This window comes from Leiobunum rupestre, chromosome 2 (genome assembly GCF_980474605.1).
Source record: "Leiobunum rupestre chromosome 2, qqLeiRupe1.1.hap1, whole genome shotgun sequence".
Classification (NCBI taxonomy): Eukaryota; Metazoa; Arthropoda; class Arachnida; order Opiliones; family Sclerosomatidae; genus Leiobunum; species Leiobunum rupestre.
The window spans coordinates 68,072,702-68,098,347 of record NC_143385.1 but is presented as its reverse complement, the minus strand read 5'-3'; the positions used below and the strand labels follow the sequence as shown (position 1 = coordinate 68,098,347).

At 33.7% G+C, this 25,646-nt stretch overlaps 1 protein-coding gene across 1 annotated transcript in view; it reads right to left on the bottom strand.

Annotated features, from left to right (window-relative positions):
- LOC149958862 (synaptotagmin-6-like) overlaps nucleotides 1-23,150 on the bottom strand; it is a 129,678-nt gene extending 106,528 nt beyond the window's left edge. The window contains exon 1 of the mRNA XM_090165068.1: nucleotides 22,961-23,150. Coding sequence (XP_090021194.1) covers nucleotides 22,961-23,033 — 73 coding nt within the window. The 5' untranslated portion in view covers nucleotides 23,034-23,150. The remainder of the gene's footprint in view (nucleotides 1-22,960) is intronic.
- Between the last annotated feature and the right edge of the window lie 2,496 nt (nucleotides 23,151-25,646).

Below are 25,646 nucleotides of genomic sequence, written 5' to 3'. Positions count from 1 at the left end.
GAATAGACACAGACAAAAACTGTTTCGCTTGGAATAGACAAACGGAACCTATTTCACTTGGAATAGACACAGACAAAAAATGTTTCGCTTGGAATAGACAAACAAAACCTATTTCTCTTGGAATCAACACAAATTCTATTTCTGTGAGAATAGACACGAAACATTTCTATTCAAACAGTTTAAAGCAATTAAATCCAAACTACTTCAGTTGGAAATAGAAAAATCTACTTTTGATTTTTCCTTGTTAAAGATACCATTATTGCGCTGGAACATCCAAGTAAATTGACAACGCCACCTATTGTCCTAGTCAAGCAACAATCATCAAAAACCCAGAAACTATTTGAAGCTACAGGTACGAAACCATCCTAACATAAGGAACCATTTTCAGGTTCTGATATTTGAGATCTCAGGTCACGAGTCGAAAGTGTCAAAAGCAGTAAAGCCCCATTAAATTACCTCCACGCATCAACCCGACAAAGGCTCCATCTGCAGGCCGTGCCGGAAAGCACCGGAGAAATTTGGTCAAGGACGAACTCTGGCACCAAGTTACAGTAAGTGTAACGTAAGGTAGCATCCAGTCCGTCCGTCATTTCAAGCCATACGCGTTAAGAACAAATTCGTCCTGGGAGGGTTGGAAGGAAACCTCGACCAACTTGTTCGCGAATCAATATGAAAGGTAACGCTTTTTATCCTAGGTCATGTGAGACAAGGCGAATTGGCTCAGCGTCCAAGACGAGCCTCACTGACAACCTTCACTGACAACTGCATTTGTCGATATCGCGGATTTCAAATGGTACGGACGAACGGTGTAGACCGCGTTTTGGAAAACGGGGTTGTTCGTAACCAAACGTAGTCATTTAAAACCGACTCGTCGAAGGAGTTGGGAGGCTACTGGGTTTTGAGGTCAAGTTTCAACCATTTTTTTATCCCCCCTTTCCATGTAAAAGGGGCCACATAGTCTAGCCCCTTCGATGCTCTCCTTTCGGTATAACGAAGCGCGCAGTGCCCTCTAGCGTTACTAGTACGAAGAAAGTTATGTTTACTTTCGTTTTCGACGCAACTCGCGACACTCTAACCGATACGGTGAGCCCTAGTTTGTGACTCGCACACTTTACGTAACTGGCGCTTTCGATACGAACTGTCCGGTGATAACGTCTGGGGTGACGGATCTTCAATTGTATTATCTTCGAGTCAAGAAATGTTCCTTTTGAAATTGAGTTTTGTAAAGAGGCCGTTTTGATCAAGTTTACTTAACTGGCAGGGCGCGGTTGAATATACTACTCCAGAAGTTTCATTATGTATATTAAATGTTTGAAGGCTCAGCTGTCGATCAATGGCCTCAACGACAAGAAAATTTTTATTAAGAATCCGGTATTTTCAATCTAAATTCTAATGAAGGAATTGTTTGTGTTTATGCGCCTTATTAATTATTATGATCGTACTAATTTTCATATCGGATTAAAAAAACACGAAAGGAATTTTATTAATACGAATAGGAAAAATCGAACTGTTAGAACTAGTTAATTAAATGATAACAAAAGTTATTTTTATCTAAGAAACGACGTTGCGACGCATAAAGAACATATTTGGTAAAATTATTTAAATCTGTTTGTTAATATTGTACAAACAGCTACACTGTCAGTAAGGCTGGGCGAATAACCCAATTAACCGAATAATTCGGTTATTCGTTTTACGCCTCTTTTGGTATTTGATCGAATATCGAATAACATTTCTATTATTCGGTAAATATTCGGCGAATATTCGGAAAATATGGACTCTTATTGCCGCCTCCTCTATCGGCTCTCAGCTGATACTTTTTGTGTGTACAGATAGTTTTAGTTTTTCATTTACGTCATAGGTCACTTATGATATCATTAACTTATTCAGTTCTACTATTTAGATATTAGAATTTTTACTATTAACCTGTTATTCGACTAATATTTGGGTTTATATTCGACTAATATTTGGTTTTATATTAGACTAATATTTGGGTTTATATTCGACTAATATTTGGGTTTATATTCGACTAATATTTGCTTTTATATTCGACTAATATTTGGGTTTATATTCGACTAATATTTGGTTTATATTAGACTAATATTTGGTTTTATATTAGACTAATATTTGGTTTTATATTAGACTAATATTTGGGTATTTATAGTATTTTCCAAGGTAGTATAGTATTTTTCCAAGCTTGTCAAGTATTTTTCAAAGCTTGTTAAGTATTTTTCAAAGGTAGTCTAGTATTTTTCAAAGGTTGTCAAGTATTTGTCAAAGAAAGTCTAGTATTTTCTAAAGCTCATCGAGTATTTTCAAAGTTTGTCGAATATTTTCAAAGCTTGTGAAGTATTTTCCAAAGATAGTCTAGTATTTTCCAAGCTTGTATAGTATTTTCCAAGCTTGTCTAGTATTTTTCCAAGCTTGTCAAGTATTTTTCAAAGCTTGTCAAGTATTTTTCAAAGCTTGTCAAGTATTTTTCAAAGCTTGTCAAATATTTTTCAAATTTTGTCAAGTATTTTTCAAAGCTTGTATAGTATGTATCCAAGCTTCTTTAAAAATATTCTAAGCTTTTAAAGGGAATTTCCAAGCTTCTATTTATTTTTTGGCGGTTTTTTATAATTCTTTAAAACGTTTACAAGCTTTTCTAAATAGGTTTTTCTCTGGACGTTTTCTGAAAACCATTGTAAGATTTCTTATATTCTTGATAGTTGATAAAATTTTAAAAATTCTAAGCCTTAAAGATTAGAATTTTTAAAATATTTAGCTAAAACTACGAGTACTTAGTACAATACATAATGTTAAATCTTGGGTCATAAACCATAAAGTTCCACATTTATTTCTCTAATGGCTTTGGCTAAATAAACAGAAATATTATAATTCTCAAACTCATTAAAAGAATCGAAAGAAAATGAAGCCGTACTGCGTTTTTTACGAGTTGAAAACTTTTAAATTTAGAAAACTTATCATCACTCCCGCGAAACGTCGGAAAATGTTCTTGAGACGTTATAAACTTAGCGATTTCCTCCGAGATTTTTTTTCTGTTGTCTATACTTTAGAAATAAATATACGTTGGTGAAAGTACGAACGTCTACATTAATAAAATAAGTTGGCCAAATGCAAAATATAGTTCGGCGCTTAAGTCACCATCTACATTCCTGAAGCTACACATTTGACGATAAATAATATTTTAAGAATCTTAATTTTTACTTGATATATTTAATTTTGATTTTTAATTTTCACTTGATATATTTAATTCTGAATTTTAATTTTAATTTGATATATTCAATTCTGAATTTTAATTTTCACTTGATATATTTCATTCTTAATTTTAATTTTCACTTGATATATTTAATTCTGAATTTTAATTTTAATTTGATATGTTTAATTCAGAATTTTAATTTTCACTTGATATATTTAATTATGAATTTTAATTTTCACTTGATATATTTCATACTGAATTTTAATTTTCACTTGATATATTTCATACTGAATTTTCACTTGATATATTTCATTCTGAATTTTCACTTGATATATTTCATTCTGAATTTTAATTTTTTATTAAAATAATTCTGAATCTTAATTTTTTATTAAAATAATTCTGAATCTTAATTTTTTATTAAAATAATTCTGAATCTTAATTTTTTATTAAAATAATTCTGAATCTTAATTTTATATTAAAATTATTCAGAATTTTAATTTTTAATAATTTAATTCTTAACTTAAGTTTATAATAATTTAATTCGTAACTTAAATTTATAATAATTTAATTCTTAACTTAAGTTTATAATAATTTAATTCTTAACTTAAATTTATAATAATTTAATTCTTAACTTAAGTTTATAATAATTAAATTCTTAACTTAAGTTTATAATAATTAAATTCTTAATTTAAGTTTATAATAATTAAATTCTTAACTTAAGTTTATAATAACTTAATTCTTAACTTTAATTTCCAGTTCATTTAATTATCAATTTTAATTTAATATTAATTTAATTATCAATTTTAATTTAATATTAATTTGATTATCACTTTTAATTTTATACTAATTTAATTATCAATTTTACCTTCATATTAATTTCATTCTTAACTTTACCATAATATTAATTTGATGCTTAATTTTACCTTAATATTCATTTGATTCTTAATTCTACATTAATATTAATTTGATTTTTAATTTGATCTTAATATTAATTTGATTCTTAATTCTACAATAATATTAATTTGATTCTTAATTCTACAATAATATTAATTTGATTCTTAATTCTACAATAATATTAATTTGATTCTTAATTCTACAATAATATTAATTTGATTCTTAATTCTACAATAATATTAATTTGATTCTTAATTCTACAATAATATTAATTTGATTCTTAATTCTACAATAATATTAATTTGATTCCAACCCCACTAGATAGAAGGCTCCCTATTCCTAGAACAGACAGCGACGAAGCCCTTTATATACTCTCCCTCTTATGACCTGAGAGCCACTACACAGATGTCAAAGGGCCCCTAAACCTTTGTCAATGGTGTCAGACAAACCTAAATTTATGATATTTTTCCCTTTATAACTCCTACGCCATCTACGATGAAGCGCACCACTTAAAACAGATTTCCGTTATGAAGGAAAACGGAAACGTACTAGCCCGAGTTAAGAAGAAGCGTCGAACTGCGGTAACTTTTTAGAAAAAAAATTCCTCTTACGACGTCATAAATCAACCTCAAGTTTATGTCTCGTTTTCGAGGCCGGTCTAATGGATATCCGGGAACATAGACGCTTCTTCTGGGCCCTTTTCATATTTCGATATTTTTACGGATACGCTAATTAGAATAATTTGTGCCTTTCATATTATTTAATAAATAACTGGAAAAATCATCTGCCAATTACCCGTAGCCTCTGTTAACCCTGGTGGCAAGAATTGTAAATATAGACTTGTTTTAAAAGTAAACTAGTTTAACTGAAAATATGACAGAAATGTGAAATTACGGAATCCATCATAAATATGCCGAGTAAATCAGAAAAATTATCAGAGGAGTAAAAAGGAAATTTGTTTGAAAAGTAAGCCTGCCAATTTGACTAACAAGTAAACTTGTAAAATTATTAGGCAAGTAAATTTCTGAAATTATCAGACAAATAAATCTCTGAAATTATCAGACAAGTAAATCTCTGAAATTATTAGACAAGTAAATCTCTGAAATTATCAGACAAGGAAATCATATATATTATCAGACAAGGAAATATGTAAAGTTATCAGACAAGTAAATCTCTGAAATTATCAGACAAGTAGATCATATATATTATCAGACAAGTAAATATGTAAAGTTATCAGACAAGTAAATCTGTAAAATTATCATACAAGTAAGTTTGTGAAATTATCAGAAAACTAAATCTCTAAAATATATCATACAAGTAAATCTGTAAAATTATCAGATGAGTAAATATGTAAACTTATCGGACAAATAAATATGCAAAATTATCGGAATGAACGAAATTCGAACTTTTGGGTAACTATATACACGCATTTTCTCAAAAGATAAAGTAAACTCTACTTATGACTGATACCTGATGGCGCTATACAATTTGGTTTCAGTTTGAGAGATAAGTTAAGGCCTAAGGTTAGAAGCAAGATAAGCGGCGCTAGGCAGAAGAAAAAATCTGAATTTCATGCAATCCGCCTCTGGGGGTCAATGACCTCTCATGAATTTAGCAAAACGCATCTCCTGAGGCTCGAAGGTCACCGGCGACCAGACGGTATTTATCATTACTTTGCACAAAAATGCTCAAAAACCATAAAATCTCCGTTAATTCCAGCACGCTATATTATCCATTATGCGAATGGGCCGTAGGAGTTATGTGCTGTCAGATTAATATATTATTTATCTTTCTATAGAAGTTTCCATTTATAGAAGTCTTTCTTTAACCTATAGAGTGCTCTATAAATATCCATAAAGAAAAATTTGTCGAAATTTTGAGGTTTTTTGGCAATGACTGTAAAACAATAACCCAATTTTTTATAGATCCTATAGACAATTCAGTTGAAAATACTTATAAGGGAACAAAAGTATGAGGAATTCTTGTGTCAGAGGTACATATCCTCTATAGATTCTATTGAATTTGTATCATTTTTCCCTTGGATTCCTATCGGAGCTCTGTAGAATTTCTATACAACATGTTTGCAAGGCAATTAATGGAAACGGATGCTTCATTCTCAAATATTTAATCAGCTAGGCTAATACCCAAGACTAATGCTTCTCTATTAGAGATATAAATCCTCTAAAGATTCTATGGAAATTATGAATATTGTTTCTATAGGATTCTTATAAGAGTTCTGTAGAATTAATGTTTAAAATATTTGTAAGAGAATATCGTCATAACAATCTAAAGATGCTATATACTCTTTGAACAATTTTTCTATAGGATTCCGATATGAATTCTATAGAATTTCTTTACAAATAATTTGTAAGTGACAAAATGGAAACTAATGCTTCTCTGTCATTCAGAATCCTCTATAAATTCTATAGAAAATTATCAGACAAGTAAATACGTAAAATCATTAGACAAATAAATATGTAAAATCATTAGACAAATATATATGTAAAATCATTAGACAAATATATATGTAAAATCATTAGACAAATAAATATGTAAAATCATTAGACAAATAAATATGTAAAATCATTAGACAAATAAATATGTAAAATCATTAGAAAAATAAATATGTAAAATCATTAGACAAATATATATGTAAAATCATTAGACAAATATATATGTAAAATCATTAGACAAATAAATATGTAAAATCATTAGACAAATAAATATGTAAAATCATTAGACAAATAAATATGTAAAATCATTAGACAAATATATATGTAAAATCATTAGACAAATAAATATGTAAAATCATTAGACAAATATATATGTAAAATCATTAGACAAATATATATGTAAAATCATTAGACAAATAAATATGTAAAATCATTAGACAAATATATATGTAAAATCATTAGACAAATATATATGTAAAATCATTAGACAAATAAATATGTAAAATCATTAGACAAATAAATATGTAAAATCATTAGACAAATATATATGTAAAATCATTAGACAAATATATATGTAAAATCATTAGACAAATAAATATGTAAAATCATTAGACAAATAAATATGTAAAATCATTAGACAAATAAATATGTAAAATCATTAGACAAATATATATGTAAAATCATTAGACAAATAAATATGTAAAATCATTAGACAAATATATATGTAAAATCATTAGACAAATATATATGTAAAATCATTAGACAAATAAATATGTAAAATCATTAGACAAATATATATGTAAAATCATTAGACAAATAAATATGTAAAATCATTAGACAAATATATATGTAAAATCATTAGACAAATATATATGTAAAATCATTAGACAAATAAATATGTAAAATCATCAGAAAATTAAATATGTAAAATGATCGGAATGAACGAAATTAAGAGTTAAATCTAACTTTTGCGTAACTAAATACACGTATTTTCTCAAAAGATAAAGTGAACTCTACTTGAACAATATCTGATGGCGCTATACAATTTGGTTTCAGTTTTACGTCCACTTATTTATCAAAGAAATATGATATACTTCTGATACTACGAAGTCGGCAAAGAGCTCGAATTCCCCCCGGGCGAAGCGGCGAGTCGTAATGGATCTACAACAAAGCAACGAATTAAGTCGCGGAAACAGCCCTATTACTAGCTTACACGTAGTATGTGTTTATAATGAAGATAGATTCGCATTTCGACGCGACCGAACAAAAACATTGAGTAGGCATCTAGCGCCATCTGCAGCGGTGGGCTCTCGCCGAAATCGATCCGCTTCAGGGATGTACTACTCCTAACTTCAAAGCCCGCGGATATTGATGGAAGCGCTTCCCCCCAATATACACCTTCTCCAGAGCTTTGCTGCCTTTTTTTTGCGTTATCAAGAATGTATTTATGTTTTACTTATACAGAATGACTATGTTGAGAGGCTTTTTAGCGCTGCTCCGAATCCCATTCACGCTCTAACAGTCATTGGTTACTTAATACTTGAGCCTTAAACGCGATTGAAGCACACTTCGGTGACGTATTACTTTCCCCCCTCGTGCCGGGGCAAATCTAGATCATGATGCCCACGGATCGTCTCAACTTACATGTTAGTCATTCTCCCCCAGTAAAAATAAATCTATTCTTGGTGTTCATTTTAAAAGGAGAAAACTGTACGCTAGAAAACTGTATGGATAGAGCCTGGCGCCGACGATCCAACGCCGCCGATATTTTATCTGAGGCCGAACCAACGCCGCCGAGTCACTTACTTTTCGGCGCGCTGCCGATATTTTCTCTGCCGCCGAGTCATTTACTTTTCAGCGCGCCGCCGAATATTTATAACTTTATTTTTTTTTTCCTTGAAACAAATTCCAAAGAGGGGAGAAACTTTTGCCCCTTAGTGCCGCCGCCGCCGCCGCCGCCGCCGAAAACATTTTACACCGCCGAGGATTTTTTTTAAAATTGGCGTGTCATGACGCCGCCGGGTGATTTTCCCGAAACGCCGCCGCCGACCCAAATCAAATCAGCGCTATGCTCAAGCTATGGGAATATGAATAACAGTTGAGACTTTGTTTCGCATCGTATTGAATTTGTCGTGACTGGCAACATTGCTTCCACGGCCGTTGTTTGCTAGTAGACAGTATAATTAGCTTTCATAGTTGGTATAAACGATTTAAAATTTAAAACACAAAGCGTCTGCTTAGCATGAAAATACAACAGCTAATTAATTAGTCCATGTTTCTACAAAGGCTATTTTCTTCACATTTAGCTATGTCCAGCCCTAAAAGTACTCTTTATTATGATAGTAACTAAACCGTCAAGCAGATGTTACTTTTTCGTCTACGTGAATATTTTTCGAAAAATAGCAATATTTTAAATTGCATTTTTAAACAATCAGTGTGATATCGCTATTTCACTATAAACAATGTTTCGTTTAAAAAAATCCAATTTTAGACAAGGTCTATTTTACAAAAGTCTGGTATGCCGTTATTATGTTTTTTTTTTTTGTTTTTTTTGGTATTTCGTCAAGTGACTCGCCAAACATTATTCGACCCTCTTCGGAACTCCCCTAACGGCTCGCGCCTAATTTATGTAAAGAAGAACGTAGGTAGTTTTATCTGAGAACTTTCGAGTTGACCGTAAAACAGAATAATCAATCACGCGTTAATCCTTCAATAAAGTAATTAAATTCCCTTTTAATATTCCGCAATTTTCACTCGTTAAAAAAACCGCTTGAAAAAGTAAAATAAACTACACTATCAAGAACGTATTTTGGCTACTGAGAACATACGAGTCGACCTGTTTTCTGAAACGAGAAAAAGGCTTGACGAAAAATCACAATAAAACCGCTTGAAAAAGTAAAATAAACTCCACTATCAAGAACGTATTTTGGCTACTGAGAACATACGAGTCGACCTGTTTTTTGAAACGAGAAAAAGGCTTGACTAAAAATCACAAAAACTAATTCCCACCGTTGGAGAGACTAATTTTAAAATATTAAATATTATTAAATTAAATCGGTAAATTCAATCATAACGTTAATTCGATTCGAATCGATAAAGTTAATGCGAATAGATAAGTCCAATAGACTCGATAAAATGTGATCGATAACTTTAATCGAATCGTTAAGTCTAATAGAATTGATAAAATGTAATCGATAACATTAATCGAATCGTTAAGTCTAATAGAATTGATAAAATATAATCGATAACTTTAATCGAATCGTTAAGTCTAATAGCATTGATAAAATGTAATCGATAACTTTAATCGAATCGTTAAGTCTAATAGAATTGATAAAATGTAATCGATAACTTGAATAGAATCGTTAAGTATTGATAAGTTGAATCGAATCGATAACTTAAAATCGAATCGATAACTTAAAATCGAATCGATAATTTCAAATCGAATAGATAATTTACAATAGAATCGATAATTTAAAATCGAATCGATAATTTAAAATCGATTCGATAATTTAAAATCGATTCGATAATTTAAAATCGAATCGATAATTTAACATCGAATCGATAATTTAAAATCAAATCTATAATTTAAAATCGAATTGATAATTTAAAATAAAATCGATAATTTCCAATAGAATCGATAATTTGAAATTGAATCGATAATTTAAAATAGAATCGATAATTTGAAATAGAATCGATAATTTAAAATTAAATCGATAATTTATTATTAACACTTTCCAAATAAACTCTCGCAACTATACGCTTTCCAAGGTTTTTTTCCCACGCAATTAGGGGACAGACATAGTCCAATAAATTAGCGGTGGGCACCCCGAACAAGGGCGCTTTGAAAACGGCTTCCCATAATTAAGTCTTATTTAAGGCAGACGCTCGCTAATAAAGCCATTTCTATATAATTAATCCCCAAAAATAAATTTATCATCGGTAGGCCTATGTGTCCCATATAGAAAAGATTCGATTTTATCGCGGTGGAAAGAGGGGGGGGGGTGATTGACGATGTAACGGAAAACGGAGTCTTCCCTTCCCCGAATTTAATTAAAGTACGGCTATTAAGGATAATTAATTAGACTGCAGCCGGTAAAGGAGAACTGCCGAAGTTGTCGAAAAGCAATTTTTAAGACATAGGCCCAAGCTTTAATAGGCATGTGGTAAAAAGAGAAAGTGGTTGCTAGTACGAGGTGGGTTGTTAAGGGCTCCGGGCCCCGAGAGATTATTGGGGTCCGCGCTGTTTGGGCCACCGATTTTTCCCCTGGTTTTCTCCCTGGACACCTAATATTATTTCCAGTTATAATGGCTCTATTTTGAGGGCCCTAAATTGCGGATTGTAACAGGGCCCGGGCCCACTGTAAGCGGGTCTGATGGGATTTGAAATTAATAATAATAGTGATATGTGGATAATGCCAAAAGTAAATGAACCGAAGTTATCAGACTGCTATAATCCCCATGTTGTTTTTATGAAATAATTTTTTATACATATAAATAGCTATATCAACAATTCCCAAGTGCAATTTATCACGTCAAAAGACGGGGATGGAAATTAGCTGTTATTTTACTCGATTTTCTCATCATTTTCATAAGGAAAACGCCCTCCGATTCTGAGCGCTATTTCAATGACTCGGTTCATTTACTTCTGATAATGCTTATTCAAATTATTTATGTTAATGTCATTTTAATAATTATAATAATAATCAGCTAGGCTAATACCCAAGGCAGCACCATAGGCCCAAGTCATCTAGCGACTTTCAATGCCTTTAAACAGGTGGCCGGGTTACAATGCGTAGGAGGGTGGTGGCAAGCCCTTCATGCCACGCGAGCCAACAGCTCCCTACACTCACTATTACAGTGTGTCAGAATTTGTAGCCCGGTGTACCTAGTAACAGAGACCATACCACCGGAGGTCTATCATCATAGTGCCCTACGCCAGAAAAATACTTTTTTAGGAAACCATAGTAGAACTGATCCAAACCCCTTTTTAGGAATTTCAATGTACTCTAGAGAGGGTCTAGGATAAACCCTTCATCGATAAGCCGATACCGCTGCCTCCGACAATCGATTTCTTCGCGCTACTAGAGCAATAGAATCTCTCAAAGGCAAACTTATTAAATTAAGCCCAGAAACCAATCGGTTTATGGGCGACCCATATACAGCGGCCGATCCCCATCCAACCTACAAACCCTCTTTACACATAGACCTACACAGAATGTTGAGGGCTATATTAGTCTATCGCGACGGGAGCATTGGCCTGTCGACTAGCATAGGGAACTCATCTGTTGAGAGCAACCGCGAAGTAGGCGACATCGGAGTAGGCCATTTGGGATAGCCTATACAGGGTGTTTCAAAAGGTGATACAAAAATTTGAAGGAGTTGTAGGAGTGAGTTGAGAAGTATGCCTGTTTTTGTCACATTTTCCTACGATGAGTTAAAAGAGCGGCAGAGAGCTTCAAAGTGTGGCCTACTATAAACAGGAATTAGGCTGCAACAAGTACAAAACCAAGCAGCAGGGACTTTAAATACTGTTTAAGTTTACTTTTTTACTCAGGTTACCTCGATTTGTTTACAAAGTCCTTTTTTACCTATCACACGAACCCAAACCTTAATGTTCGCGTTTCCCTGCTTGGTTTTACGCTTGTTGTAACCTACTTCCAGGGGCTAGTAGGCCACACTTTCAAGCTCTCTGGCGCTCTTTTAACTCATCGTAGGTAAATGGGGGAAAAACCGGCATACTTCTCAACTCACCCCCTACAACTCCTTAACATTTTTGCATCACCTTTTGAAACACTCTGTATCTATTCTTAACACTCTGCTTATACTCAGCGGTTAACCAACGCCATAGCCACACGCCTACTGTCAAATAAGATGACCGTAAGAAATGGTAAACTGAGTTGGCAACCGACGTAAGGTGACGGCGAGTACGAAGCTAGTCCCCAGCTTGGATAAGAGACACGGGTTTGATGTAATGGACAACGTACTTGTTCAGGGCGTGGCCGGTCCATCCTTTTAAATTGACCTCGATGGCTTCCTATTGTCTGATCCGCACTCTACCCCACCCGAAGGTCTGTTCACATTGTACACGACTTAGTTATCCGGGTTTCAATTCTTTCCTTTGCCCTCGCGTTGGATAGCACCTGAGGAATGAGAAGAATGTGGAAAGAAGAGTGACCACTACCGTCTTGTGTCCGGCCGTCTTTAGGCTGTAATTAAATAGTCACTGAGCGGAGAAAAGGATAATTGACCGTAGATACCCCCGTCTGATTGGAAATTTTCGTCCCTTTGGTCAGTATACCTTAGCTTTTAGTTCAGGGGTCAACCACGGCTCGGGTTAAAGTTAACGTCGCGTTAAATATTTTATCGACAGTTCATTTTCTAAACAGCTCCACTCTCCTTTGATTATCATTTAATTAATGTTATAATTATTAATTATTCGTCTATGGAAAAATTGTACAGTTTTCCTGATTAATATACTGAATCAGAGGTGAGCATATCGATTTCTGATATATCAAAAAAAATTGTTTTGAAACAGAATCTTAAAAATGATTTAGGTAGCTGCTGAAGATCTTGGATTGCGGGAAATGTAAAATTACTCGATAACAGCGTTGCCAGGCTCTCAGAAAGCCCAGATAATTATCGATTTCAGAAAAACAACATCCTATAGCGCTTGAAATTGTTTCCGTAAATTTGAATTTGGTCGTAATATTGGCGATAAATAGAGGTCGGGGGTGGTTAACTTTTATTCAATAGATAAAGCTCTCAAAATTATTCGTAAAACGTTTTGATCAAGTAATTTATATTTCTGTATTATTCGATTAATTTTTTGAAAAATTTGTAAAATTAATCGGAAAAACGACGTTTTTTTCTATAAAAAGCTCAAATTTTACGAATAATACATGTTTTTTAATCATTTTCCGAAATATTAACCGGTAAATTTCTTTGTTTACATTTTTTTCCCGAAAAAAATCAATTTAAACATGGATAATGATTACAAACCATCCTAAATCCCGGAATAGGCCGATTTCAGAGTCACGCACCTGGCACCTATGATTAGGTGATATTGAATATAAAATTAAAACCATTCGACCGAAAGTTGGACTAAAATATCGTTTAATTAAAATTAACGTAATAAAAAACAAATCATCCTATCTTCTAATAATTAATGTGATAGAATCATGTGAAATAATTAAAAAATAAATTCTTTTAAAGTATAGTTAATAAACCAATTGATCTGTCCGCCGAAAAATATTTAAATCTACCGGTAGACCATCTGGACATTGCGAATAATTATCAGCCATTATTATTATTACCTTATCTTTCAAATCATACCTAGTTCATGGCTAAAATTAAAAATTTCATCTCGATTTCATTTTCTGAAGTTTAAAAATTAGAAAAAAAAACTATTAATTTCGCTTGTTCTATTGTTCTTGAAAAAATATCAACTTTTTGGCGTCTCAATAATTTTGAATAAATTATTAAAATAAATTAATTTATTGAATTATTCTGGTTGAGATGAGTCGTATTGTAATAATAATAATAATAATAATCAGCTAGGCTAATACCCAAGGCACCACCTTGGGCCCAATTCATCTAGCGACTTTTAATGTCTTTAATTCGGGTGTCCGGGTTACAATGTGTAGGAGGGTGGGGGCAAGCCCTTCATGCCACGCGAGCCAACAGCTCCCTACACTCACTATTATCTATTCCAATCTAGGGTACGAGGTCTATATTGTCTTTGGTCACACAAACAGTTTTGTTGGCCCTGTTTTGAAAAACGTAAGATTTTTGTGACCAAGGCTTAGGTACATTTACTATATTAATTTATCTAGAACTTAAAAATATTCTAAAGATTGATTTTATGTCAATTTTTTTTCAAGAGACAAATTCGGAAGCTTTTTTCAGGCATCGAAATCTGAGTTTAGCAATTATTCTACATCGAAATCTAAAATAGACGTAAATAACGCGTTCTTCAAAAGTAGGTTTATTTTCGCTTGTTCCGGGATTTCGGAATAGGGTAAGAACTCCGGTTCTGTGGTGGCGAATAGTTCGAGTCGGAGTAAAAACTTTTTTCCAAAATGGCTGCTTGTGGGCTTTTTAGCGGATAAATTCTGGCTAGCAGACGACCAAATCCGATTTACTCCTTTACACCTCCTTTCCAGCTAGGAGCTACAAACCCAAGGAGAACGGAGCTAGCCTTTAAACACGCTAACGCCGGGTTGTGTACGAATTTCATTGGACGAGCGTCACGAGCCTTTACGCTGAACGTTTTACGGGCGGGGAAGACAATTTCCGAATTTTCACCTTCCGACGGCAGCAGGCGCTAAAGCGTCTAGCCAATGAAAAACGTACGCAAGAAAATCCACGACTTTTGACGGGTTACGTTCTCCTTGTGGGGGGTGTTGTGTTTGTTGCTCCTAGCTTTCCAGAAGGAGTAAAAAGAGTAGCCCTAATACTCCGGAACAAGTAATAGTTTATGGGCCGGAGTAATTCTCATCCCCGGAACAGGCGAATAAAACGTTTAAGGGTAAAAAGAGTACATTTCTAGTCCGAGAACAGGCGAAAAGAAACCAGCTATTATAAGCTTTTCAAATACAACGAGCGTCTGCTTCATTTTCTTTAAATTAATTAGTTCATGAACAAAAAGAGGGAAAGATTGGTGTCAACACATTTTTGCAAAGAAAGTGGACATTCTTAATTGATGACATTTCCCTGATGAATTAATTAAAATTCGACACCAATACAATGTAAATCCAATGGGAGAACAAGACAATATTGAAATTAAGAGGTCCTTGATATCACCAAAGTCCAAAGATAATCTACACCTCGTACCCTAGATTCGAAATCACTGCCTCGCGCGTAGTCAATAGCCGGTAACATTAGCTTATTTTAGTAACGATCAGGGTGACCAGGGAAATTAAACCCAAAATTCATAGGAAAAATAGGAAATTTGAAGCCGAATTATAAAAATATATAGGATACAAAATAGGTAAAATAAAAGAAAGAATAGAAAACACCACAGGCAATATAAAGGAGATTATAAAAATAGGTCAAATAAGGTAATATATTGATTACATGTGGGTACACGACGACGAAATGTTTTTGGGTTATACTACACGGAAAAACCAAAGTTATTATTCTTGTGTATTATGACAACTCCAAAATACTATTTTCCCTTTGTTTGGTGGAAATTCAAGATAAAATTGAAAATCAAAACAAGAACAATTAGTAAAATGAATGAAAACTGGTGAAATTATAGGATAATATAGGAAATAAGGTAAAATTAATGGAATTTATAGGAAATAAGGTAAAATTATAGGATAATATAGGAAATAAGGTAAAATTAATGGAATTTATAGGAAATAAGGTAAAATTAAAGGAATTTATAGGAAATAAGGTAAAATTAACAGAATTTATAGGAAATACTGTAAAATGATAGGAATTTATAGGAAATAAGGTAAAATTAACGGAATTTATAGGAAATAATGTAAAATTAATTTAATTTATTGGAAATAAGGTAAAAATTAACGGAATTTATAGGAAATAAGGTAAAATGATAGGAATTTATAGGAAATAGGGTAAAATTAATGGAATTTATAGGAAATAGGGTAAAATTAATGGAATTTATAGGAAATAGGGTAAAATTAATGGAATTTATTGGAAATAAGATAAAAATTAACGGAATTTATAGGAAATAAGGTAAAATGATAGGAATTTATAGGAAATAGGGTAAAATTAATGGAATTTATAGGAAATATGGTAAAATTAATGGATGTTATAGGAAATAAGGTAAAATGAAAGCAATTTATAGGAAATCAGGTAAAATTAATGGAATTTATAGGAAATAAGGTAAAATTAATGGAATTTATATGAAATAAGATAAAATTAATAGAATTTATAGGAATTGAAAATATTGGAAGTCTGGTCACCCTGAACCAGTGTTATCAACTGTAGATAGCGTACTACAGCAAACGATGGAGTCCTGTTTTTTGGAGTTCACGTGCCGGAAGTTGGTAATCAATTTGTTACCAAACCATCAATCGCAAAGCTCTTTGAATTCGAATCTAGGGTATCATCGACCTTTAAATCTTTGGGAAGAGTGATCCATAACATTTTTAAGGGTCGAATTTGTCCTTAGCGTCAACAGGTAATTATTTTCAAGTATCATACTTGAAAAAAAATTTAGGAATTTGAATAAAACAATTGAATTAGTTATACAACGTCAATCTAAAACAGATTAATTTGTGATTAAAATATTAAATCTTTACTAAATTATTAAGTTGAAATTTAATGGAAATATATTTTGTTTAAAATTATTATACGTAAATTAAAATTATTTAATCCTGATTGAAGTAATTTAAATGTAATAAAATCGTGTATTTTTGATTGGCGCGATTTAATTAAATTATTTATTTATAATTAAATTAAATTAAATTAAATTATTAAGTAATTAAAGCTTAGATACTTGTCGGTCGATATTTCTGACTTTTGGTATGGTCTAAATATATTATTTGTTGTTAAAACTTAAATAAAATTATTAAATTTAGCAACGATGTTATTTGTAATCAAAAGGACAACCTTTCATCAAACCTCAGACCACATATAGTCAACTGGACTCGTAACGCCAAACTAAAAATATTCGTCATCTTACAAATTTAGGTGGCGCCATCATTTGTCCGTTACTGTAAACTTATAGGGTATCATTTAAATATAATTATTCACAATAATTGGTAATAAATTTAAAATTGTACCTAAATTTTAATGTAATATTCCTAATAATAAGTAAAATATCCAATGGTTTAACTAAATATTAATTTACGAAGCACCTTCAAAGCTGATAAAAACTGACAATAGATGTTGCATCATTAAACGTTTTTAAAGAAATGCATAATAACATTACGAGCCCCGTTGTACTGAGGCGAGCAAACAGATCTATAAATGTATGAGACCTACGCACGTAAATTTTTGCAACAGGACGAAACTTTTCACTTTGATGAATCTAGTTTTTATGAAATATAAAAACTTAATCAGGCGTCCAAACTGTCAAACCACCAACGACATTTCGACGTCATCGACGGTATCAAAGCGGGAAACACGTACTCCACCTGGCGACCAGGCGAGGAAATTTAAAACCGCATTCGAAAAATGCATAATTCATGTGTCGAAAAGTTGGGACGGAAACTCTCCGTAAAGTTACATTTACGTTCTCTACGCGTTATTTAAACTTCTTCGAGGCAATATCACCCTCGAATATTTTAAATATTTTTAGTTTTCGAGCAAAAATGAATATTCAGAAAATAAACGAAATTTATCCGGTTACGCGTCGCTTAAATTATACGATTATATTGCCAAGTTCGCCGCGAGGGAGAGCTTAATACGTTCGCGAAAATCGCTTCGTGCTGATTCAAGTTTTTACGAATCGAGAGAAGATGCTAGAACTACGACACGCGCTGCGAGCTTCGTTACCGTGGCAACTGAGAGACAGAGACACAGACCGAGAGAGATAAAGCAATGATTGGGAGACTTCCGTCGAAAGGAAATACAGATGGCGCCGCAGGCGATGGCGTTGACGCGATTTAGGAAATTGACATTGAACGGTTTCAAAGGCCGGAAAACCATTTAGTAAAACCATTGCATTATTTGATATCGATACCCGGGCTGACGTTTAGCGGATGGAGCAGTGTTTCCATTGTAGCCAATTTCCGCCTTTCAAAATTAAAAAAACGGGGAATTGTTTTCAAAAAAATGGAAATTGGGGAAAAAAGGGAATTTTCGTCTTATACGCAAAACAATGTAAATTACCACTATTTTCAATGAAATCAACATATTTTTCATTGTTGTTCATTGACAAATAAATATTGTTGTTATATAGGCGAACTGGTAATTACTCTATACCTGAATATAACCCATTAATTTATAGCAGATTTTTAAGCTATTCTATTTGGATTGGTTGCTGAAATAGTCGCTTTTAATCTTTCGTTTGATTCAGTGATTCTGGTAATATCGTAATCTTGTAAAAACAAATTTTAGAAATTACCTAATAGTAAAAACAGTGTTCCTATTTTACCAAGTTTTGTTTCATAGTTATAAAATAAATATATTTAAAAATATTCCTTAATTAGGCATTTTCAGCAACACTTTTCATGTAAGAAATTCTTTACTTCTGAAACAATAATATTATTGTGTTTAGTAGGATACACGACGACGAATAATTTGTCTGGATTATACTACATTCCATTTTAAGTAGATTTTGATAGAGTAGTGCATTTTACTTATCGGGGGACTGCTGCCCCCGTTCGCCCGCATTGTCAAGTATTAGGCGTATTATGATAAGATTCAACATGGATTATTTTTGGGAATTTTTTATATTTTAGAGGGGAAAAAAAGGTTTTTTTTTAGATTACCTAAATACACAAAAATATTATTTAAAATTTCCACTGTGATTTAGGCCGTGAACCTTAGGCTGGATCCTCATTACTGTTCTTATAGACATCAATATACCCACGTCTCGTATAAATTACCGGGGCCCGATGTTTCCCTTCGAAAAAGAATAGCTATCTGCATTAGTAACGGCTCTCGTGGGGCCCGGAACTTATATTTTGCCGTGGCCCGGGCCCGCTCTCGGCATTTTGGCTTCTAGGCCAAAGACTTGTATGCACATTGTGATTACGGAGTTATTACATAGTTATTTCCGTTACAATTGCGCTCAGAATATATAATAATTACGGAAAGTGGTTTGCCCTTCGCTTCAAGTTACAAAGGTACGAAACGTTTCAATTGAAATGTTAGATCTCCCTTCCCTTTAGAATATTCTGCAGATATTTCGAAAGAAAAAAGTTTAAAAATCGCCATTTTCAAGGATATTCTAAAGCAAACCAACATCTTTAGAGAAATTGATGTAGTTTGTCCCTAGAGTATTATCGTTAAAGTTATCGAAGTGGTTTTTCTTAGTGAATATTTGTACGGGCTGTTAATTCAATCAAGAATGTATCTATTTATACTTAAATTTTTCCTTAGTAGTTAGTACTCTATACTTAGCATGAAAAAATATATTATTGATTCAACCTTAAGTAGTCAACTAGTCACTACCTATTGGAAAGTATTTCAAAACTTTTTTATTTAAAATTCTTTATTTTATTTACTACTTTTATTCAAGTAGGTCATACGAGCCTAAGCTTTAAACAACCACTAGTATTCTTCAGGATGGCCAACTACTATTATTTTACTAAAGCAGGGTACACGACGACGAAATATTAAGCATGCACTAAGGTATTTTACTACTTATGTAGTATCGTCCAATCACTTTTACAATATTGCTTCGTGTGTCCTGTCTTATCTCAAACACAAACAGTTTAAGGCTTTATCCGTCATAACTACCATCCGAACCATCGCATCGGGATCGGGTGCATTTTAATCAACTAGTTAATTTTTGTAAATGGCGTTAGGAGGGGGCCAACCATCTTCGCGAACCAGCGAATCAGTTTGGAACTAGTAACTTGGCTACAACGCTTTCTAACCAAGTGCCAAGTATGAAAAACCAATATTTGTTTCGCAATGAGTCAACTTTGGGGTGTTCTTTACTTTTGCCACCCAAGATATTATTGGGTGTAATAGGAGACACGAATTAAGAAATTTTGTCTGGACAATAATATTTTGTAAATGGATATAGTAACTCTGAATGTCATTTAGAAGGTTTGTTGGTAAATTTGTTCGTTCGTAACAGTTGGAAAATTAGCCGAAATTTCGATTGAAAAACAAAGCTAATAAAATATATTCAATAAAATTGTGTCATTTGAAATGTTTGTTGGTAAATTTGCTCGTTCGTAATTGTCCCAGTATATACCATTACTCTAGTTATCATATCACAATTAGCTAGAAAATGCATTACTCAAAATCAGCTTAAAATTGGAATGCAGTATAATATTACGGGGAAAAAACTAAAGAACTTCCAACCTTGGATAAATAATAGTAGTTTCTACCTGGATACATCACTCCATAGTTCCGCGTGCATTTGCTAAGTGTTTGTTACGGGTTTTGCCTTGTAGAAGGCCACGTGTTACGGGAGTTTCGGAATTTCGCCGCTGACTTCACCGAAGCGGCGCTGCTGTCGCAAAAGCCATTTGCTGGTCAGGCTTTTTTCCAAGTGAAATATCCCGGTAGGAACTACTATTATTAATCCAAGTTCCAACTTTCGTTTGGCTTATAAATATTGCAAAAATGCCATGCGAACCAAACCTAAATTAGTTCGGCTAAGCTTATAATAGAGGCGTTAAATTTCCAAAATAACAAACGTGAATGTCTAGGCTTCCACAGTGTTTTTCAGACGTTTCGTCGGGCTAGCTTGGCAGTACCGTCAAAGCAATTCTAAGCTCCCGTTAAAACTAAACAGAGCTTTGATTAACCCCTCTAATGACCTCGAAGATCTATTTGTTCCAAGATTCACGTCTTGGTTTACTCGAAGTTTTACGAGTTATTTGTAAGTTTTTTAATTCGCCCCTTCTCATTATGGACTATTCTAGAAATTCACGTTTTGAGGCCGAGTTCCCATTCACCCCCAAACGTGAAGACGAGCGTCGTCAACAGAAATACACTCGTTAAAACAATAACAGCCCCTAGAATCCCCTCTTCGCAGCACGGCGCGTTAGGAGAATCAAACATAGGCTTCACTGCGGAGCTTACAGCTTCCATCGATCCAGGCTACATGTTTCTACCAACGTTTACTAATAGAATATTAATACCATTGAGTTGGGAATATTAATCTAGAGGTCCAATCAAAACGTCGGATTTCAGTATTTCGCGAAACAAGTTTTTAAAAATAAGAATACTGTCGTCTGCTCCCATCGGCGTCCCAAATAACGAGAAAACGTTATCATTCTACCCGTGGCGCCGTCTATCTCTCAATGGTTCCTTCAAATAAGACGCGTTTTCAAGCAAAAAGATTTTTTTTCTTCAAAATAATGGATGGCGCCACGGGTCATATGATAACGTTTGATCGTCATTTTAGAGCAGACGGCACATTCGTATTTTTCAAAAACTTGTTTCGCGGGGAGCAGATTTGATTGGATCTCTAGATTAATATTCCCAACTCAATGATTAATACTTAGAAACAACACTGGTATCTGAATTACGCTACAAAAAATGGCGGATTGAAAAATTTACCCAGATTTCAGAAAACATCTCAAGAAAACTTAATTATAATTTAAGATAAAACATCTTAAACTGGTCAGAGCTCATCACAGTGACCACTGACCAGACGTCACTGCTTTAATTGGACTATTTGGTTTTAGAAATTTGGCTGATGTTCTGCCTTTTATTTGTATCGGTGATCAGGTCACTTTTTTGTATAAAACTAAGGTAGGCTACGTGAAGAAAGAATATTTCAAAATATAGCAATATTATAAATGGAATATTTAAACAATCAAAGATGTATCGTTACTTTACTGTAATACAATGATTTGCTTAAAAATGTATCTAATAAATGAATATGGTTCGCACAATTATGATCTATCTACATATTTAAACCAAGCAACTAGGTTTGCAAGTTTGCCAGATGCGATGAAGTACTATATTTTTATCTGGAGCCTTCCTAGTGCAAAAGAAAATTTGTTCGAACCGTTATTCTTTCATACTCAACTAGGACAAGCATGCGTGGGAATTTATAGGTCTATTTATTAAAAATAAATTACAAAAGCGACGTTACTCCTATTTTTTGAATAATTTGTAAAGGTTGTCTTGAAAATCATAAGACTCCTTTCTACCATAAACAGACCATTGATTTAAAGATACGCCTATATTTACCATCTAAACAAGGCTACCATTTAAATCATAAAGAACACCTTCGGGATATTGTTATGTTGACAAGAGGCCGATTTCCTGTCGTTAATTTTAAATGCGTTGCTCCAACGTTTGATTTTGCGTTTCGTATAATGCGGCAATGCAATTATAGATAAGGCAATGATACAAAATGTTTCATGCCCTCTTTTCAACACTGAACTATCTAACTTCAAAATACATTTTAGATGATCATATACGTAATTTAAAGGTATTTCTAAGTCGAGTATATGTTAGAAATTTAGTTTTAATGCAATAAATATCTTATTGTTTAATATAACTATTACAAAACTGTCTCAAACTTTTAAAAAGTAAACGAGCGCGTGCTAGAGTCGCCAAAGGCATTTTGGGAAGTTTCTTAGAGCGCGTGCAATGGTTATACAAATAAAGCTTTGTCTTGAGGCGTAAATTTCTGTTAACTTTTTGTGCATACTTTGCACTCATCAATTTGAACTTCAAATAGAATTTGAATAGCGAAATATACCAAAATTACCGATAAATGAAAGCGCAAATTAAATGCAACAATGCAAGATGGACAATACCAATAAAGAAATATAATTAGCATTAGCGATAAATTTCCTACCTGACGGTGGCAAGCTTCTGTATTGTTGAGCCATGGGCAGTGCAGCCTCCAAGGTAGGATACAAAGCCGGCATGTTGCGGTGGTGCTGGAGACGGTGTAGTTAACGCAGCGGGAGACAGATAGAAGATCAGAGACAACGCTGTTACAATGCGGGGACCAAATACAAAGTCGCGTCTGTTCCGAACGAAGTCTAACTGTGACCTGTGGCGCCTGGGAAAAGCGCTTTGCCTGTATACATCCAAAAATTCAGCCCCTCATTTCTTCCCCCTCCGTTTCGCGCTAAGAAGACCCCCCCCCGCATGCCTACCCCCGTTTTCTTCCCATTCCGGGGAAAGCGATCTCGATTTCCAGATAGCCAGAGACGTCTGCCGGAGATAGAGGGCACTTTGAAAAGGGTACCGTGACGTCATCGTCCCAGGCGGGACGCATCGATTGGTCTAAAACGGGGAAAGCCCCCGGTAAAATGGAGGGGGGAAGACAGGAACGATGCAACAGGCGAAAATACGAGAGGATGCATTCCTGCAAAGCGCGCCTGAGAGAGAGGGCCCGATACCAATTGCCCGGGTCCTCGTGTTTGCACCCCTGCCCGTTAAAAACCATATGGCGCCACCTCCTTTTCACTTCTTTGCAACGAGAAACTTTGCAGCGATGAGCCGGGATTTAAGCGCGACGCAATGTCTTAATCATCGATTTCTTAAAAGACCTTTTGCACCCGGGACTGCTTTTAAAACTTATATCGGAGTAATTGCGATGCATTTTCGTCTATATATCTTTGCAGTTAGTGCGCGGTAGTGACCGTATCAAATTGTTTTACATAATTAACTAGTTTAGTTTTACTTCAATATTTTTTTCTTATAATTACGTTTTTTATAACAAGGGTGCTTAGTTATATCTAAACTAAATCGTTGACCATTTTCTGAAATTATTTGTTCAGCGTTACCCACTTATATAATTCATTAGTTTAACGACAATATTTTTCTTTAGACAATTAATTCACGAGTACAAAAAGCATTTTCTTAAATTACTAGTCCAGCGTTACCCACTTATATAGTTAATTAGTTAAACGACAATATTTTTCTTTAGACAATTAATTCACGAGTACGAAAAGCATTTTCTTAAATTACTAGTCCAGCGTTACCCACTTATATAATTCATTAGTTTACCGACAATATTTTTCTTTAGACAATTAATTCACGAGTACAAAAAGCATTTTCTTAAATTACTAGTCCAGCGTTACCCACTTATATAGTTAATTAGTTAAACTACAATATTTTTCGTTAGATAATTAATTCACGAGTACGAAAAGCATTTTCTTAAATTACTAGTCCGAGAGTACCCACGTTTAAATCATTAGTTTAGCTTTACTATTAGTTTTCTACTGATATTTTTACGATTGTTAGTTTTGTCTAACAGTTTATTTGATAATTGTGTTAATGTTGTCCGGCAGTATCCACCAAATAATTTCATTTTTCGTGAATATATTTCTACCATCCGGACTTAGGATGAGCGTTGCATTTCTGCGCTTACTAAACCCAGGGCCGTGCTTAGGGGGTGGCGAACCGGGTCCCCCAGGGCCGCTTAAATTTTACCATAGGGATGTATATACCGGAGGGCCGCTACACTCACAAGGAGACTACCCGAGGTGTTTATCTCCAATTTTGTTCAAACTCGGGTGGTAAGTAGACCTTCATGTAACAGCCGAAGATTCCTAAAAGGGTGGACAAGAATGGGCTTTCGTTTTGCCATGGCAACCAAAAATGTTTTTCACAACTTCAAAACTGATTACTCGTATTTACCCAATATATGTATATTTTCTCATATTTACCAAAATTAACGTATATTGGTCGAAATGTACCAGATTAAGCCATGATCTGAATTATGTATCTAATTGACGGATTTTTAAATGACGTTTTAGCGCGCGACACTACAGGTACATGTCTTGGGCACACAGCCTTCTTTGCGTGCTTTTTTGACCATAACATGTAGAGGTATTTTCACGCGCAAAATGAATTTTAAAAGCCGTCAATTGATGAACCTTTTTTAATTTTTTTTGAAAAAGATTGTTATTTCCCATGTTAATTTTCATAGAGAAAATCGGTTTTTAAGTTGTTAAAAACATTTTTGGTTGCCATGGCAAAACGAAAGCCCATTCTTGTCCACCCTTTTCGGGGTTTTCAAGTTACATGAAGGTCTACTAACCACCCGAGTTTGAACCAAATCGGAGATAACCACCTCGGGTAGTATCCTTGTCAGTTTCGCCCATGCATTTCGCCCGGGGCCGCGAGACCTCTAAGCACGACCTTGACTAAACCTAACCTTAACCCAAACTAACGTTAGCCTAAAATTAACCTACCCTCAAACTAAACTTAACTACACTGCTAAATACGAAGCCTGACCATCAATTTTTCGAATTTCATAGGTTCCGGAACCAGACGACGTAAACGAGACGATATCGGCGTTGCCACATTGCATGTATAAATATTTCCCATTTTCTACGTTTCGTTGAACTGATTTGGTGCTAGAAATCTTAGGCTCGGTCTTATTCCCCATTGAAATATCTTTTTTGTCCCATTAAAATATATCTTATATGTATAAGAAAATGCCCCATGTTTTTTAACCCAACAAAAAATCTTTTTTTCCTGGCACTCACTACTGTCGGGAAAAATCTTTGTATTATTTGAAATTT